At 43.1% G+C, this 17,718-nt stretch overlaps 3 protein-coding genes across 6 annotated transcripts in view; 2 read left to right on the forward strand and 1 right to left on the reverse strand.

Moving 5' to 3' along the window:
* Nucleotides 1-1,033: 1,033 nt before the first annotated feature.
* Nucleotides 1,034-8,032, forward strand: LOC116437521 (purpurin). Its single transcript, XM_032095222.1, has 6 exons — nucleotides 1,034-1,142; nucleotides 2,036-2,153; nucleotides 3,602-3,738; nucleotides 5,208-5,320; nucleotides 6,386-6,598; nucleotides 7,791-8,032. The coding sequence occupies exons 2-6, from the start codon at nucleotides 2,037-2,039 to the stop codon at nucleotides 7,799-7,801; spliced, it is 591 nt and encodes a 196-aa protein (XP_031951113.1). The 5' UTR covers nucleotides 1,034-1,142; nucleotide 2,036; the 3' UTR covers nucleotides 7,802-8,032.
* Nucleotides 8,033-10,557: 2,525 nt separating this feature from the next.
* Nucleotides 10,558-17,718, reverse strand: part of IDUA (alpha-L-iduronidase) — a 46,390-nt gene continuing 39,229 nt past the window's right edge. Inside the window, exons 11-14 of the mRNA XM_032095221.1 lie at nucleotides 16,701-16,826; nucleotides 16,007-16,083; nucleotides 15,150-15,250; nucleotides 10,558-13,498 (exon numbers count right to left, since the gene is read on the reverse strand). Coding sequence (XP_031951112.1) covers nucleotides 13,398-13,498; nucleotides 15,150-15,250; nucleotides 16,007-16,083; nucleotides 16,701-16,826 — 405 coding nt within the window. The 3' untranslated portion in view covers nucleotides 10,558-13,397. The remainder of the gene's footprint in view (nucleotides 13,499-15,149; nucleotides 15,251-16,006; nucleotides 16,084-16,700; nucleotides 16,827-17,718) is intronic.
* The window catches only part of SLC26A1 (solute carrier family 26 member 1), a 37,599-nt gene continuing 33,309 nt past the window's right edge, over nucleotides 13,429-17,718 (forward strand). For 2 of the 4 annotated variants that reach the window (XM_032095220.1, XM_032095219.1), the window contains exon 1: nucleotides 13,891-13,979. Coding sequence is in view for 2 of the 4 variants with exons in the window: in XM_032095217.1 (XP_031951108.1) it covers nucleotides 13,505-13,512; nucleotides 13,879-13,979 (109 nt within the window). In the remaining 2 variants the exon portion in view is untranslated. Of the gene's footprint in view, nucleotides 13,589-13,878; nucleotides 13,980-17,718 lie in introns of those variants that run through there. The other 2 variants (XM_032095217.1, XM_032095218.1) reach the window with 2 other exon arrangements.

The following is a 17,718-nucleotide window of genomic DNA, read 5'->3' on the forward strand; positions in this document are numbered from 1 at the left end:
GCAAAATTGTGTGCTTCTGTTCAGGAATTCCTGGGCAAGAGAGGGTAAGTGATCACTGGACCAAGCTGAAAACATCCAGAAGGCTTTAGCCTCACTCTGGAAGTCCAGACTGTTGGATCTGAACCAAAAGCTTCCGGACTTCCTGGGCTCACTCCACAGGAATAACAGGGTTGTCTCTAGCGGCTATGTCCAAGGCTCCCCAGCACTTAGCACCCAGTGTGAAGAGTAACTAATACTGGGAACTCCTATTTCAATGTCTGAAGTCTTAGAGCTCCCAGATGAGACTGGGACGAAGAGTACAGGAGCAGCCTTTGCATTTGGAGAAATTCTTCAGGCGCTTGAGAATGACAGGCATGGTTTGCTACCAAAAGTACTCCTCTAGTGATTTCTGCCTTCTTGTCTTTTTGCGATGTATTGTATCCCCATGAAAGGCTACTAGAAGGAACATTTTAGGTAGGAGAGAGCTGTAGTATTTATGTAACTGGAAATGTTGACAAGATTAACTAGGAAAAATGTACATAAAACTGTTTCAGTGCACAGGAGAACCGACGACTCCCAAGATTTTGATACAAACATGAGGGCAAAACTGCAATTTTGCAACTTTTTGTCCCCTCCCACATGTCGGTAATGCGCAATGTCTTCCTCCTCTTGCAAGGATCACCTTAATTTGATGATGCCAGTATCGGAAGAGCTAATTATGTACCTGCTCCATGCAAGTTGTCAAACTTGAGCACGTGTCTATGCAGATGTGTGTGTATAGTCCAAGTGTCTCTCTAATTAATGCTCTGTGCTTAATTCTCCTAATGTGTTAGAAGCAGAAAGACTTCAATGAGACAAAGCAGTGGTACAATCAAATCAGCAGATTTATTAGCTTTCTGGGCAGCTTTTTCCATTATGTAAAAGCTGTGTTTGTATTAGTATAGCAGTCAGACCCACCAGCGTGAGGATTACACTTGGTTTTTACATAATGGATTATCCAAGATTAAGTGTTTTATTCAGGCACATGAGCAAAAATAACCAATTAGTGACTTTGCAGATTCCTTATTTAAAGGGAGCTGGAGGACAATTGACACAAAACTCTCCTGCAGCCCAAAGACTGAAGCAGAGTAGTCTCAAGGATCTCCAACATCTCTACTCAGCAGGTAGGTCTCTCTTCAGCAGAGGTGGATCAGACTGGCATCTCTTGCAGCAGGGAAGTGCAGCTTGCATGGCAGCAGCTAGAAACAGAGTAGCTGCTTGGGTTTTTGGGCTCTGGGTTAGTAGCTCAGCTTGGATGGTGCTGACAAGCATCAGGTAACTGTTTTATCTTGGCATCAGGACAGCTATTCAGAGTCAAATACTCTGCAAGAACGTATCATGAAGGTGCTCTCTTCCCAAACTCTGAGAAACAAATATACTGGGATATGGATGAGTAGGGATACCCAACAAGGAAAATAAAGCCATGGGCACCTAGTGGTTGTGCTGCAGTGACAGACCAAGTCTTTAGAAAATTAATATTATTTGTCATGTTTGTTGAAGGAATGGTCAGAGGACAGCCAATACCAAGGTGTACTATGCCATTAGAGTAGGCACCTAGAAAAGGCCTGCTTTGGTGATGAGAACACGGATTTGCTGCTTCGAAAGCAAAGTGGACATTCACTATGAAATAATTAGAAAAAAACATCTTTACAATGTACAGTGCTTTACCAGAGCTCATCAGAATATTTTTCTTCTTGTGAAAACAAAATTCAAAACATTTCAATTTTTTACCAATTCTTACCAACCTTATCCATAGTCTGGCTTGATTTATAATACAAAAATACCATGAACTGCATTACTACTACTGGCAAGCAAAATACTCTTGCAAAGTAATTGCCACTGATGTTCAGTTTTGGCTAAATTTAGGCACCACAATGACTCAGTATCAGTGGAAGAGTTGGTTGTCTACTTAGCATGGAAAGAAACTAGTTTTAAAATGATGGACATGCATCTGTAGCACTAGCTACCTCCACCTACTGCATGAAATAAACCCCCCATGTCTGCTTTTGTCTTGCAGAATGAAATACGCACAGTATGTTTTCCTGGCCTCGGTCTTCTATACTGTTGAATACAGCCTAGCTCAGACCTGTGCAGTGGAGTCCTTTGCTGTGAAAGACAATTTTGATCCAAAAAGGGTAATTATGGTTACTTCAATAGTACATATGAAGAAGCTTTACATATAAACTGGTTTTCCAGGTTATGAGTTTTGTTCATCTAAACAGGTTCTTCACAAAAAAGTTAACTTCTTTCATAAGCTGTCTTGCAAATGCTGTTCCTGTTGTTTGCTCTCCTCAGTACTGTTTAACCTTCTGAACATTATGTTAAAACTGGTCTTGAAAGCCAGGGATGTTACTCAGTTAGAGGTCATCTTCTCTTAGCTCAGCACAGCTTTGAGCTTTGAGCAGTTCCGTGAAAGAAACAATTTAGAGCCACATCAGAGAGGAAGATCAAGCACAAGCCCTAGGGTACTTGCATCCACCACTAGTCATTCTTGGGAGTCATAGCAAAGAGAAATCTTACCTAGTCTGGTATCCTGAACACTGACTCTTGTTTAGACACATTATCTGTGCTTCTGAGGAGGAAATGAGGGCTAACTTGCTGTTGGAAAGGTCAAGACATATGTGTCAGTACTGATTTTAACTAATGGTCAGCAAACACTACAATTCCAGGGGCAGCTGGGATGTGGCAAACACTTTATACAGGATTGGCTTTGCTGGAAACAAACCATGTCCAGGGAAAGCTTTGGGAATATCCCACTTTTAAAAAGTCAAAGTTTTTGCTCTGGCTCCTGTATTTGGAAATTAAGGGCTTGCAGGCTTAAGCATATAACTTGCCTAATAGATTTCATTAGCTTCACTGCAGAATCAAATTTAACATAGCTAGATCCTGCTCTCCTCAGCATTTCTACTGATAATGTTAACTTTTAAGGGTCTTCCTCTCTGTCAGTCATCTGTTCAGATCTTGTTTTCATTTCACTAGATACTTCTTGTATATTTTCCAGGGGCCATTTTTTGCATGAACATATTCTTTCTCTTAATCTCATCCGATTTCTCTCTGTTGTTACTCTCCCCAGCACATCATCTTCTTGTTTTGAATACATAGTCATCACTTTCTGCCTTGCTGGGTAGAGCCTTTTCCTTGTCAGAGATCAGCTGTGGCCCCTGGAAGCCACAAAGATTGTCCCCAGCCAGCTTGCTACAGTCTTTGCACCTGCAATTTGATATTGTTGAATTTGGTATGGTATTTCATGGAAGAGCAGGGGCTTGAACAGGAACAGGGAAGAACCAGTCTCTCAGAAGATGTCTTAGGATGGGAGATGCTTTTGGTGTGGGGTTACTGTGACAGGAACGTCTCACTTGACGAGTAGACACACACAGCAGTGCAGAGCTGCTAGACCCACTCCCTCTGGCACAGAGGGCTCATCAGGCAGCACTGTAGGATCTGTGTGCTACATTCCCACCCAAACTCAGACTGGCATTTATCAGGCAATGGGAAGTTAGAAAGGCACTTTGATCACAAAATGGTTTTTGTGCTAATCTTGCCATGGTGATTAATCCAGATATTAATACACTTTTCATGACAGTATGCAGGAAAATGGTATGCTCTGGCCAAGAAGGATCCAGAAGGCCTTTTCCTTCAGGACAACATTTCTGCTGAATACACCGTGGAGGAAGATGGCACAATGACAGCGTCCTCCAAAGGCCGAGTGAAGCTTTTTGGGTAAGCTCTCTTGACTTTCAGCTCTAGCTGCTGCCATGAGGTACTGGATGAGGGGGACATGGATAGTGATCTATCCTGAACACACAACATGGCTGGGTTTTCTTCATTAAAAAGAGAAGTTTATCCAGGGTGTTAGTTTAGAAGCTAGAGGTTAGACACTTTAAAGTACTGAATTTCTTCTCAGCCTTGCTCATGTTTGGGTCTATCACAAAACTACTGTGTAAAGTCAATTATTAAGTCAAATCTTGATTGATGGAATGGTTAGATAAATTCATTGCAATCAAGTAAAGGAGCTAATGAAGGCTGTGGGGCTGCAAGGGCAGGACAACCCTCACTTCACTGAGAGGTATGGGAAAGGGGAGGAGCATTACTTTCACAGATATCTCAACACAATGTTGGACAGGTTTCTGAGGAGAACATGTGGTTAACTCTTAGATGTAATTGCAATGCCTGAATGGACAGATGGCAGGAAGCTTAGAGTTTTGCCTCTTGGTCATGATTACTACAAGGAATTACAGCATGTAAAGAGATTAAATAGCTTTCTGAGTGCAGAAAAGAAAATCTGTGGCCTCCAACAGGCTAGCACTAGCAGGTTGCTATGAACCTTTGTACATCTCAACAGTGCAGCACTCCAGGATATTTTGGGAATGGGCAAATGAAGCTTTGCAGGCATGCCACACAGCGCAAGTGGGAAGATTCCCAGAAGGACTCTTCAGAAAACAAGTGGGGTCTCAAGGCTGCTGCAAATTTTATTTCTGCAAAGCCAGGATAAGGGGAAGCACAGCCTGAGCAAGGAGGGGAATGAAGACCCTTCCACTGTTTCACAAATCCAGGTAATGCTTGATGAACAGTGTTGAAATATGGGTGGCATTCAAAGCAAACAGATACCAAACAGAGAAGGATATTGGAACAAATGGACTCCCACGGGGTGTCTCAAAGGCTGTGTGATGGCTTTTCACAAGCTTAGCAGAGGGTCTGTAACTATTACTGTGCTTGTAACAGACATCCCTGTGCTCATATTGCTGGGAAAGGTTAGACAGGGGAGAGCCAATTCCCTTCCTCTGCCTGGGGCACAGCTACTGACCCCAAGTGAGCCCAAATGCAGGTCAGCTCACCCTGCAGACTGCTAGCAGGGAACCAAGAAACCATGTTCATTATTGTTCTTGGTGGCTGTCTGCTTGTACAGAAATGGGTGGTAAAACACCCACCGAACTGAAGGAGGGTCAGGGCACTGCCCCAGCCACAGTGTAGCCGTACAGCAGAGTTGGGGACCAGACAGCAGCAGCAATCACCAGCAGTGACTGGGGGGTGTCGCAGATTTGCATTACTCAGTGACAAAGAGTGACTTTGCACTATGGAAAACCATGCCCATGCCTGAGGCAGCTGTGCCCAAGTCCTGAGTGTGGGACACCCATCTGAAGCTCTCATGCTGCCAAGTTTTACCTTGAGTCTTATGGATCTCATTGCAGTTTCTGGGTGATCTGTGCTGACATGGCTGCTCAGTATACGGTACCTGACCCAACCACTCCAGCAAAAATGTATATGACCTACCAGGGACTGGCCAGCTACCTCTCCAGTGGTGGTGAGTGAAATTCTCCAGCCCCCTGATGCTAGTCAATTGCTTACAGCTGTCCAGATGTGTGTTTCAACATACAAGCAGGAAAAACAGTTCAGCTCAGATTGCTCCAAGTGAAGACAAAACATCCTTTTTTGGGGTGCATGCTTTATCCAAGCAGTGAATTTTATGTCCACAGAAAGGGCAGCATCCAGAGACCTCCCAGAGATCCCTCTTATCCACCATGTATGTTAACATGGAGGCTCAGAGGCAGTGGGCCACACGCATGGATTTTGTACAGCCAAGCGTGGTGTTGAACCTGGGGAAGCAGTACTTCCTGCGCCCCACTGTGGGCATTATATAAGTGCTGAGGTCCATCATCCTTGTATTCCTCATAGCTAAATAGAGGAGACAGGTGGACCCACAACTGCACCCCAGCAACAAGACATTTCTCCTCAGGCAGACAGAGCTGGACTCAAGAAATGGAGCTGTTAACTCAAGTCCTGCTCTCAGAAACTGCTCATGCTGAACCTCATTTATGCACCCCTCAAAGCCCATCCTTTGTGCCTGAGTCTCCCATAGCTGTAGCTCTTCAGCTGTAGAAGTTGGGGAGGACTTCTAGTGTGTAAGAAAGAAATACATTCACTTAGTACTGCCAGATAAGCCACACAAAAAAAAACTTAGTTGAGCAAGGCTAGAACACAGGAGGAATGTTTTACTGAGGCTTCCTGTATAGGAAATGTAATCTGTACTGTATGTCCTTCCTTCCACCTATGTTGCTTGAGCGAGCAACATAGAGATATTTTGTCATTGAAAACTTAGAAAATCCTAGTCCTCCTAATACTTCTAGCCTAAGAAACTAAAGGTGAAAATGCACTGAGCATCATGGGGAAAAACATGGTCTCAAGATGCCCTGTGCTTGTCCCAGTTCTTCCCTTCATGGTGTGGAGACAAGCTGGATGTGTGACATGATTATAGGTCCTTTGGAAAGCTATCCTTGCCATGTGTTGAAATTTGTCATCTCCGTGCTGAAGGATCTACCTCTGCTCTGTTTTGCCCAGTGTGACAAACGCATGTGTTCTGATGTTTCAGGGGACAACTACTGGGTGATTGACACCGACTATGATAACTATGCTATCACCTACGCCTGCCGCAGCCTGAAGGAGGATGGCTCCTGTGACGATGGCTATTCCCTGATCTTCTCGCGCAATCCCCGTGGCCTCCCCCCAGCCATCCAGCGCATTGTGCGCCAGAAGCAGGAAGAAATCTGCATGTCTGGCCAGTTCCAGCCTGTGCTTCAGTCAGGTACTTGGGGCTACTTAGCAAACTCACTGAGCTGTACAGTAGGTGATTGCATTTGCTTTAAATGTGACAGAACCACAGCAAACATAGTTGTTCTTTTTTAGCAACTGTTTCTTAATGTTAGATCTATTAGAAAAAGAGCTACAAAGGGAAATCCATGCAAGGGCAAGAGCCTGCTACAGGCTGGTTCTGCAGCCTTCAGATTGCTACTTACAGGAATCCTGTGTGTTGAAACTGGTACACTACCAGAAGAAGATCAGCCTTGTTACTGTAGTAGACAGGACAGGGATAGATGCAACAAGCCAGTGTTTCTGCACTTGGAAACGTGTGTCTTGGCCACTTGCATAATAGTATCTTACCCTGGGTCTGTGCAGTGTCCTCCACGAAAGGATGAGAAGGTGCCTCCAGGAAGGACCACTCTCGCACTTCTTAGTTCCATCATGACTTGTGTCCTGTGTGGTCTGAGTAGCAGGGGTGAGGGGCTCTGAGCAGCATTTCTGACTGTGTCTGCTGGCAGTGGGAGTCAACAGTTGCACCACATACATGCAAACAGACCATGTCTAAGGCTCATTTTGAGAACATTTTTCCAGAGGTACAGGAATTGATCTCCTAGTTCAAATGCTGTCCATGAGATAGGCAGATACTTTTTCAGGGCTATGCTGGAGGCAGAAATTCCTCTTTGTTGGCAGTTGAGTACCCACACCCTTCACATCCTCAATTTCAAGGCCTTGCCTTGACCCTTTACTAAGCCAGGTAACACATGCATTCCGCACTGTGGGACAAGGAATGGCAGCTAAAACTTCCTGAACAGCACATCGTTGTGTCAGCCAGTCCTCCACTACAGAGCAGGTACTGGCATCATCCAAGGCTGTGGCAATGGCATGGGCAGCCCTGCCCCATTCCGCTCTGTACTGTTCCCTGTGGCAGAGGGAAGGCAGCTGGTTTGCAGGGTCATGGCCGGGAACTCAGGAAAGCTGAAAGCCCATGGCTAGCTGGGAAAGGCTGCCTGAGTCTGTGCCAATAGACACAGAACAATGCAAACAGCAACTTTTGCACCCCACATCCTAGTCTTGTACTGTGATTCAGAAGTATCCTAGGAAGGTTGTAACTATAGATTCACTGGAGACTAAAAGGTTGTTAAAGCACTTTGCAAATTTACTTACACAGACTAAAGTTTACTTTTCTTTCATTGCAGGGGCCTGCTAAAACTACGCTTCTGATCCTATCCTTAAGCACAGAAACCAGACCTCTTCGTCTTGAAGTTGCCACTCAACTAACAATAAAAAAAATCATAGTATGGAATAGTGTGTTTTTCCTCAAAAACACATGAAAATATTGGGGGATCTGTAAACTGTGTGCAATATAATAGTAATATTTGAATTTTCAGTGGAATACCTAATGTAGCATTTGTCAATAAATGTTTTTGAAAAAAAGGCACCTCTGGAATTGGTTTTTATTATCTGCTGTCCTCTCTGTTGGGGAGCAGAAAGACTAAGGATGCTCACTGAGGACAGGTGAGACAGCAGCCAAGGGTGTTCCCAGCTCACACAGGGCATGTCGCTCCCCAGCAGAGGAGCAGGGCAAGGATGGTGAGAGGGGCAGGTCCCCTGATAGTGCATGTCATCAGACAAGAGCATGGTGACAGGGCATGTCTGCGATTCACCTCGGAAGTCCAGCCAGCAAGTGAGGGCAACAAGGCACAGGGCAGGGCACAGGCACGCCAGTGAGATGGCTCCAGCCAAAACCAGGACTGGAGAGCATGTCTGAGGCAGAGCTACCTGCAGCAAGGCTCCCAAGGGGAGAAACACAAATTCAATAAAACAGATGCTACTTTCAATAACTCTGGACATTGCTTAAATGAGCAGGTGCTTGCATTTCTAATGACATTACCAGTAATTTGCTCCCCTCCACCTTCATAATCCAGTTTTCAGTATCTGAAAGGTATAGAACTGAAAGATACAGAACAGACTGGTTTTATGGCCAAGAATTTCACAGGTAGAGAACACCAGAAGAAGAGTACCTAGAAATCTCCAGGTAGAAAAAGGGTAACCCGAGCCAGCATTATTGAGATGTATTTCCCACTGCTTTTAGTAAAATGGCCTTCACTTTGTGTTTCCTAGTAATAAAAATACCTGTAGAACACACCAGCACCCTGCTGAACCCTGCAGTTTGTCAACTACACAAATTTTTACAAGTTATAATTACCAAGCACAGAGGTAAGACCAAGGTGAACAGCCCCTGCTGATAAGGCTTCCAAAAGGTGTGTGGCACGAGGCTGATGTTGACTGAAGACCTCCAGAGCACTGCACTGTTAAACAGCTTCTGCAAGATGCTTGCACAATCTTACCTAGAGTAACTAGAAAGAACATAGAAACCAAAGACCAGAGACACTCTCCAGGACCAGAGACATCATCCCAGGGATGCAGCAAATCTCTCAAACTTGTATTTCCCAGGATTTCCTGGCAATACTCGTAAGGCTCTCAACCCACTTGAACAAAGGTGTCCTTGCTCTTCAGGTCTAGGGAAATCTACCCTGACAGGGAACAAGATTGTGAACTACCACCTAAAGCTAAGGACAGAAACAGAGGAGCACTAGCAGGCAATGCTAACAAAAGCCCACACAGATAGAGAACTACTGAGCATTGAAAAAATATCAGCCTTTTCTGCTGGACTAAGTGCAAGGTCGGTGCATTGATTGAATGTTCTCCACTAGCACCCTTCTCCCAGAAGGAAGTATTGGGGTGGAATCTGTGAACTTAGGACTTGTATAACAACTGATTAGACAACACTAACCCTTAGCTGAAGAAGCATGGCCTTTGGCCAGAACTTTCAGACCAATACTACCAGTCTTAGAGAAGTGGGATTTTTAATGTCTATGGTTATGGTAATTGTATGACCAAAGCAGATGAGAGTTGTAGCAAGAAGAGACAATCAACATGCAGGAACAAATGCATCCTTATTGTGCTTGGTGTAGTCTGTCTAGATGAGATAGGCAGTGAAATTCCTCCTCAGCTGCAAGAGGCAAAGCCTGCAGAATCATAGAAACATAGTGGCAATTCTGGTTGAATACACCACAGAGTTCAAATGCCCCAGGAATTGTACTTGGGAGAGCATATTTCCATCAGGACCACAAGCAGGTCCTCATTGTGATGTGGTGAGTTAATGAACAGATGGGAGTTACCTCATATCCATTTCTCTCCAATGAGTGCAGGAAATGTGAAAGACAAGGTAGGGTAGGGGAGGCAGCCATAAATGTATTCTGATGAGATTTACACTTATCTTGAGATTCTCTTGAGTTCAACATGAAACATCTCGGGTATATCTAGAGGCAGACATCTTCTGTCTGCTGTTTGAGCTGGCTGATGAAAAGCAGTCTATTATTCCTGGGTTTTAAGTGTGTGCATAGGTCCCAAGTCACACTTGTCCTGAACAAACTTTCCACTAACAAGACAAAATAAAAAAATTGTTTATGCATTAAAAGGACTGTTGTTTTGTCCTCAGAAGGTCCTTTAGTGCTGGCAGAAAGACTATGACTGCGCAACAGCAGGAGGTACCCTGCAAGGATATTGTCCTTCACACACCAGTGAACCTCCTCCAGCAAGGACACTGCAACTCCTGAGATCAGGCACTATGATACCACCCTGAGTTTGACCAGTTTTCCCCAGGTTGTGGTAACTGAAGCAATCTATGCATTTAGGTTTCTACTTCAGCCTTAACATTTTTTATGGTAAAGTTCCCTTTATGCTTCAGTTTTATGTAATGTTGGAACTTCCATGAGTCAAGCTACTTTTTACCCCTTGTGCTGGTAGCCACTGTGAGAAGCTGTGTGGTACTTGGTTGTTGTCTGAGGTTAAAACATGACAGTGCTTGAGAACAGTCTTCACAAGATTAAGTTGTTGACGTAAGAGTTTTAAGCAGTTTCTACAACACAATGATCAGATCCTGTTTTTACAGGGTTCATATGAAAGATTAAAAACCGGTTTTATTGACTAGCACAAAAGATGGTAACAAATGTAGCATATACACAATTAGACAATGTAAAATACTCAGTTGAAAGGTTCTTTCAGTTGCAAAATGGTTATATAGCCTCACAAGCTTTTGTTTGAAGCGCAGGCAAACAATCACATGTTGCAGTTGCAGTTACATATTCTTATTTGGATTAATGAACAGCAAGAGAAATACATGAGTGCTCTGCAGTCTTGCTTTGGTTATGATACTACAGAACACCTAGTGCTATGGATACTTGGCACTTCTGAAAACTCAAACTGTAATGGGAGGCTGATCACTACATGTAACAGAGGAGATTAGTTAAACATGCAATTTTGGAAACACTGTCAGAGTCAGCAACAGATGGTTACAGAAATCTCAAGTTTCAAGTACTAAATAGCGTTTTTCTGTACACATTAAATGATAAGAAAAGAAAACGCCATTTCAAAACTTTTATACTTTGTTAGAAATAAACTCATACCTGGAAATAACAACTTCTCTTCTCTCTGTAATTGTTAATACATGTTAATTTCTTAAGGGCATGAGTTTACATCATAGCAGCAAAGAAGATTTTCAGAAGAAATCTTCTATTTTTCATGGTTTGCACATCTATACATTTTCATCCCTGCACAACAAAATCAATACTACTCACTACAGTTTTTTTTTTTTTTTTTTTTTTTTTGCTGGTTTTGTTTTTTTGTTTTGGGGTTTTTTTTGTTTAATACACCTGTAACTAGTGCATAGTCCTCGGTTTGATAAAGACTGCTATATTCTGATTGCCAGGGTGGGAAAATTTTAAAGCAGAAGGGGTACTCAACTAGGACATCCTAACACACTAAACTGTCCTCTCCAGCTCCTGCATCTTCCCCTGCTTCAGACACACTAAAATCTCTCAAGACCCTATACTTAGTATTTCTGAAAATAATTTTATTCGTGGTTCCACCTCATACTAGCAAAACAACATGTGTTAACTGCTAGATTTTACTTAACTGTTCTTCACTCAGGGGCTATTATCACAACTTTAAAATGTATTTTTACTATCCCCATCCAAGTAGAATGTCTCAGTAACTTTTCTTAAATTGAGAGGGTTTTCAATTCTGTGGAGTCCATGGCCCTTTTCTGCTCTGCCTGTAGGGACAAGGAACTGGAGGACTAGGATGTAACAAGTGCCCCTTATTAAAGGAGACAAGAAATATTTCTTCTGAATTCTGTGACAAAATGCATCTTTTAAGGCTAATTTTCAGTACAGGCACAAGAACAAGTAACCAGCAGGTGAGGAGATACAAGGCCACATCTCACATACACTGCCTTTTTGCATATGCTTCTTTTCTGCGCTGTAAAAGTTGAGGGTATTTGAGGTAGTTCACCTCTCTCCTACTGTGCAAACTTGGGCACTTCTTTTTTCTGACACCTGAATGTTTCATCAAATATGCAGTTTTTGTTGTTATGTTGCTGAGGTGGCTGATGTCAGCAAAGAGAGCAGTAGGGGACTTGTTTGTGTGACAAAGTCACTCCTCTTACGGAAAACACTCTGGCTGTTTTCACTGGCATTATCCTTCTCTCTGCAAGCCTGTTAAAGGCACAGCTCAAACTGTGCCAGTTGTGAAAAGGGAAGAATAAAACAGCACCCCCTGCAATTTCAGGGAACTTTGCTGTTTACACAAAGTGTTTGGCAGCTGCAAGCACAGCCAGTGGTGATCCGTAGCCCATGATCTAGGGCTGTCACACGCTTGTGCACATGCTTTGCAAAGCACAGGAGCTCAAACTGTTCTTTGTTAACTTCCTAAGTGTCCTAAGTAGCTGCCCTGCTACATTCAAGAGTGTGCTGTTCTGTCATATGAAAACACAAAAGGCTCTAACTAGTGTTTCTGCTTTCTCCTGGCCATGCAGAGCTGAGTGGTCACTTACATTCTGTGAGGGGAGGTGCTAGCTCTAAGGCCTGAAGGACACCAGGCTAGGTGACAGCAACGGAGAGAAAGAGGGACTTTCAGGGTTAGAGCCTCCTCCACAAAGAGGCAGCAGCTGACGGCCAGAGTCCAAATAGGTGACTTGGACAAAAACTAAAAAGAGAAAAGGCCGGGAAGTCTGGAGGCTAGGGCTTTCTGTGCCTTCTCCCCTCTGAGAATGAGCTGATAGCCCTTCCTCTGAGTATGGGAAATAGCTCTGGCATCATGTAATAGTCACAAATACTGAGAGAGTTGGGTGGAAACCCCTCTGTGAGAGAATGAAGTACCTCATACACCTGAAGACATGGCAAGTGTTCTGAAATAACCCACTGTGACTAACCAGCAGGGAATAAGGGATCCTTCACTTCATGCTCTGAATGTGTCTGGTTGCCGTGCACTTTTCCATCAAACCCTTATGTCAAGACAGCCTGGCAGCTAAGGCAGGCAGTTCACTCTTAGACAGGTCCTCCATGTGCCTTTGCTACCATCCTCACTCACGCAGTGAAGCAATGGTCTTGTTCCTGTTACAGTCTGCGACCTCTATAAATCTCAGCTTGCCCTGGCTGTTAGCTCAGTGTAATAATAGGGAATAATAAATATTTATCCCCGTGATTCCTAGTTACCAGGCTCAATCCCTGTCCTACAGCAGCCTCCTACCAGCTGGGTTGGCAGTCGTGGTTGTTTGATAATGCTGTCTTTTGTGCTGTGAAGAGTTAATAGGGGCAGTTGCTTCTAACTTGCATTCCTAACTTCATCAGGTCATTTCCATACTCCCTCCTCAGGTTGGGAGGAGTTTATTTTTCTGGGGAGTTGTCATTTGCAAGGAACATACACCACTCTGACACCAAGCCAGGCACCACTCTTCAGGGTCACTTGAAAGCTTCAACATACCCCACGGGAAGAGAGGACAGGCCTGCCTTCCCCCAGTAGTCAATGGCACGCACTCTGTAAAAGCCGGAGACTGAGCTTCCTGCAAATGAAAAGGTTAGAAATGGTCACTGTGAAATGCTGACACCTGTGGTACTTGGAGGATGTGAAGCAGACATTACTCCTGTAAAATGTAGGTTTGTGGAACGGGCTGGGGAAATCAGTTTTGCACCCTAAGTAAGTGTGTCTGTGCCTGTCTGATTAAAAATTATAATAAATTCCTCAATTTATTAGCCAAGTACTGGCTTTTATATCTTGTTTCACCAAGGATGTCCTCTCTACTTATTAGGATTTGCAAGTACAGCTACGGGACTGCTTTCCCAGCAGTCCATTTGGAAGAAGGCTGTGACATCTGCTACACACAACTAGTTATCTCCTTTTTTTCTGACTTACTTTTCTGCCTGAATTGTGCCTTTGGAACAGGTTATGTGGGGCCAGGTTCAACAAAGAAGCAGAACAAGAAGTATGCAGGCTGACTGAAAACCATCTGCTCTACTCAGGAAGCAGCACCACTTACTTTAAAGGTATGTGAGTTGACGTTCTGTGGTTCTGCTGCTTTTTATCCTTGATCCAGTTCAAAGAACTAGAAGATTTCCTTAGCAGAATCTTTGAACCCACAAGCAATATAAATTTGGGGGTATTTTATCTATTTAATTGATTTTTATATGTGTTTTAGTGTTTTTATTCTGGAAGAAAAAGAACGCTAGAAATAATGGGTGAGAAGTTCCTAGCAATAAGGACTACTGAGACATGGTATTTTTCAAAACAGTCTTTTTTGTTGTTGTTGGTTTTGAAACAAACAATTAAAACCGGTATATAATATTATAATATAATAATGAATAATAATTTCAAAGATTGGCCATAGCCATGATTTACAGTTTTTGCTTGCCTGTGTAGCCTTTATATTGCAATAATAGCTCTGAACTTTTATTATGCAACCACTGCTGATGTTAAGACTTTCTCAGGGTAATATAAGCCTGTATTTCTGGTAAAAAAACTTCTCAATTGCTTTTTAATACTATCAGTATGAGGGAAAGTTTGTCTGTGTTTCACCCAGCTCTCATCAGTGCTTATTATCAATATTTGTTGGATGGTCATGTTGCTGACTAGACTGCATTTGCTTAAAAAAAAAAAGAAAAGAAAAGAAGAAGAAAAGAAAAGAAAAAAAAAAGGGAAAAAAACCCCCCAAACCTACAACCAACCACCACCACCCCACACCCACCCTCCCCCCCCCGCAGATAAACAAAAAAATACCCAAATAAAACATCACTACCTTCCATCACTCCGATGTCTTATCTGAGTAAAGTAAAGCATTCTGTTGCAAGGTCTGGTCATGGTTTTTTGTGGGGTTTTTTGTTATCATTTTTGTGTATTTCTACACCAGCTACAGAAGTGCTCCTTAACTTCTCAGGGACCTTGCCAGGCCTGCAGCTGGGTGACAAGTGACTTTTGTGACAATTACCCATGGCATACTACTAATAATGTCCTCAAGGCTATTTCTCAATCACTGTTCGTCCTTGAGAATAAGGCTCTCACTGAGAATATGATCCTAAAGCAAGGGATGAGCTCTTATTTGTGATGGGACTGTTACTAGCAAGTGACCTGCCTTTAGTAGTTACTAAACAGTGTTTCACATACTCATGAGTGGCAATATCAACGTGACAGATTACCTAATACCAGTGTTCTTGCCATACCTGGACTGTAGACCCAGAGAGTGAATATTGTGTCTTTCGCATTAATCCGCTGGTACGTTTTTCCATCTGGTGAGAATTCCACTTCAAAGGTCTTTATACATCTAGAAAAGAAAACCAGAGAGGTTTGTAAATACAACTGATAATGTGTTGAACATTCAAATACTAGTCTCAGGGCTATTTCAGCAAGAAGGACAAAAATAATAAACATTCAGTTGACTCACTCCTACCAAAAGTAGGATGGCATGATTTTCAGTATTAAGAAGAACCAGGGCTCCAATAGCCCGCAGAAGAACACCTAGACTGACTTGCTACTTTGGATATATGCAGCACCACAAAATGTCACTCATCTTTCACTCAGACATCAGGGTTATCAAGGATGAAGAATCTAGGGAGACTGGCTTGAAAAGGAGCTAAGTCACTGCCTCCTGAGGCAATCTGGCTGTACACTGTAATACCTTTCAGAGCTCACCTACAGAGGGTTTCCAGTCGAGTCCAGCTTACCAAAGCAAGCAACTGGAGATTTTCTATTCCAGTTCACATCCCTTACAGAGATGTGCAAGATCCCACTTAGGCATCTGCTGATAATATAACTTTTACCATAAATCTTCCTGCCACTGAATGCTGGTGAGGAACAGGCAGATTCCTTTGGTCAGGCAGCAAATTAAGCAGGGCTCCTCTTCAAAGTTTCTGCATGCAGGTCCTACAGTTCGTTTTGTCAGACAAACACACTGTATCATCTATCAAAGAGCAGTAATTCATTAATTTTTGAACTTGTTTTACTCTGTAGGGCTTGTGGAAACCTAGGGAGTAATATGTTGGTAACTCATTTGTATCTATTTTATTTTAAAGCTACTTACTTTGACTTTACACAATCGTCGTCCCACAGCACAACGACCTGCCCCTTTGTGAGGGGGATCAAACGAACACCAGTCACCTGTCCAGAGACAGAAGCCCATGTAAGAAAACTGTACAAACCAATCAGCCAGGTCACATTTCTGTGTTCAACCTTCCTTACTAATTATTTGCTTTGATTTTTTTTCCCCATTGAGATCAGGTGTAAAAAAAAATTCTTGGCTCTGTAGCTTTTTGTAGCCTATGTCCCCCACTCATCAGCTGTGCAGAGGACCTTCAGAGGCTCTGGGTACCACTATGAACATGGGTGAGACTGATGAGCAGATAGATGTCTAATATGGCAGCCATTATTCCATTTTAGCTTTAGCTATCCATTATTAACTGGAGAGCTCTCATCAAGCCTTGTAGCACACCATGTGATTTTAAAAAAGATACTGCAGTTTTCAGTCCTGCATTACTAATTTCCCTCCATGGGAACTTCCATTCATCTCAGTGATGGCTCCTATCACTTGCTATGTAGTATTTTCTCTTGAATTATATCTTTGAGAGCCTTCTCATCAAAGGAGAGAAGAATTGTTTATTTACTAATTCCTACATGGTACTTTTAACAAAAAATTAACTCAAATGGTCTTCTTCTAAGATTTAAGGCAGGAAGCAGTTTCTGTTTCAATGTGTCTGATAGCAGAATACAACACATACTTGATCAGGAGCTGATCTGGGTTGTGCACAGATGTGGATAAGAAAGACTGAGGGAATGGGAAGGTCTTGCTTCAGTGTCAGGATGCCATCTTCAGGAAATGGGAATGGGCCTGTTGCCAGTGGGTCCTGTGGAGCCAAAGAGTAGTGTTGCGAAAAATCTTTCATTACAGCACTAAAGACCAACTGTCAAATCAGTGTAAAGTGCCTGTGTATTTACTGTAGGACTCTAAATTTCCAATAGAGTTGATACTGCTAATGCTTACAGGCATCAAACCTCTTCACACTGGGAGACTTAATACTCACCAGTTTTCCAGCTCTTCAGGAAACAGAGGGTTTGTCCATCTCACAAACTGGGTTGATCACAAATGCCCTTAGGCACAATCTGTCACTTCTGGTAACCTCCCCAGTATGTCTTTCAGGCTAGAGGTCTTTACAAACCATGCCCCCATCTCCTCCCAGTGTACAGAGCAAGCTACTGCTAGCTACGACAGCTACAACAGCTACGCAGCTGGTCTCTGGGGATGAGGCTGTACCAAATAGCCACGAGCATTTAAAATCTTGCTGCGGCCCTTTTCAAGGAAGAGCTGATGTCTCCTACAGTATCCAAGAGGCCTCAGCAATAGCCAGTTATGGTGACTGGAAAGAGAAGACACAGTACTGTATACCAAAGTAAGAAGGCAAGTAGTGTCTGTGGGCCCTGAATGGGATAAAGATGACCTCTTTTTTTAACCTGGGAGTCACGCATAGAGGAAACTATGGGAGAGGGAGCTGAAGTGACAGGCTGTTCAAACATGCTCACATATGGTAAGTAATCTTCACATAGCTTTCATCCATAGGGACGAGAGGATTTCTCAAAGACTTATTCTTTAATTATCTCTGTGGTGCATTCAGCACTAGTGAGAATGAGGGAAAACTGTAGGTTTCCCTATGAGCCCCTCAGAGGTTTCCCCTCAGAGAGGTATTTGTTTTCTATTATTAAGGGGGTTCATTCCAACTCTCTAACGCAGCAATTTGTCCA

Source organism: Corvus moneduloides, chromosome Z (genome assembly GCF_009650955.1).
Source record: "Corvus moneduloides isolate bCorMon1 chromosome Z, bCorMon1.pri, whole genome shotgun sequence".
NCBI lineage: Eukaryota > Metazoa > Chordata > Aves > Passeriformes > Corvidae > Corvus > Corvus moneduloides.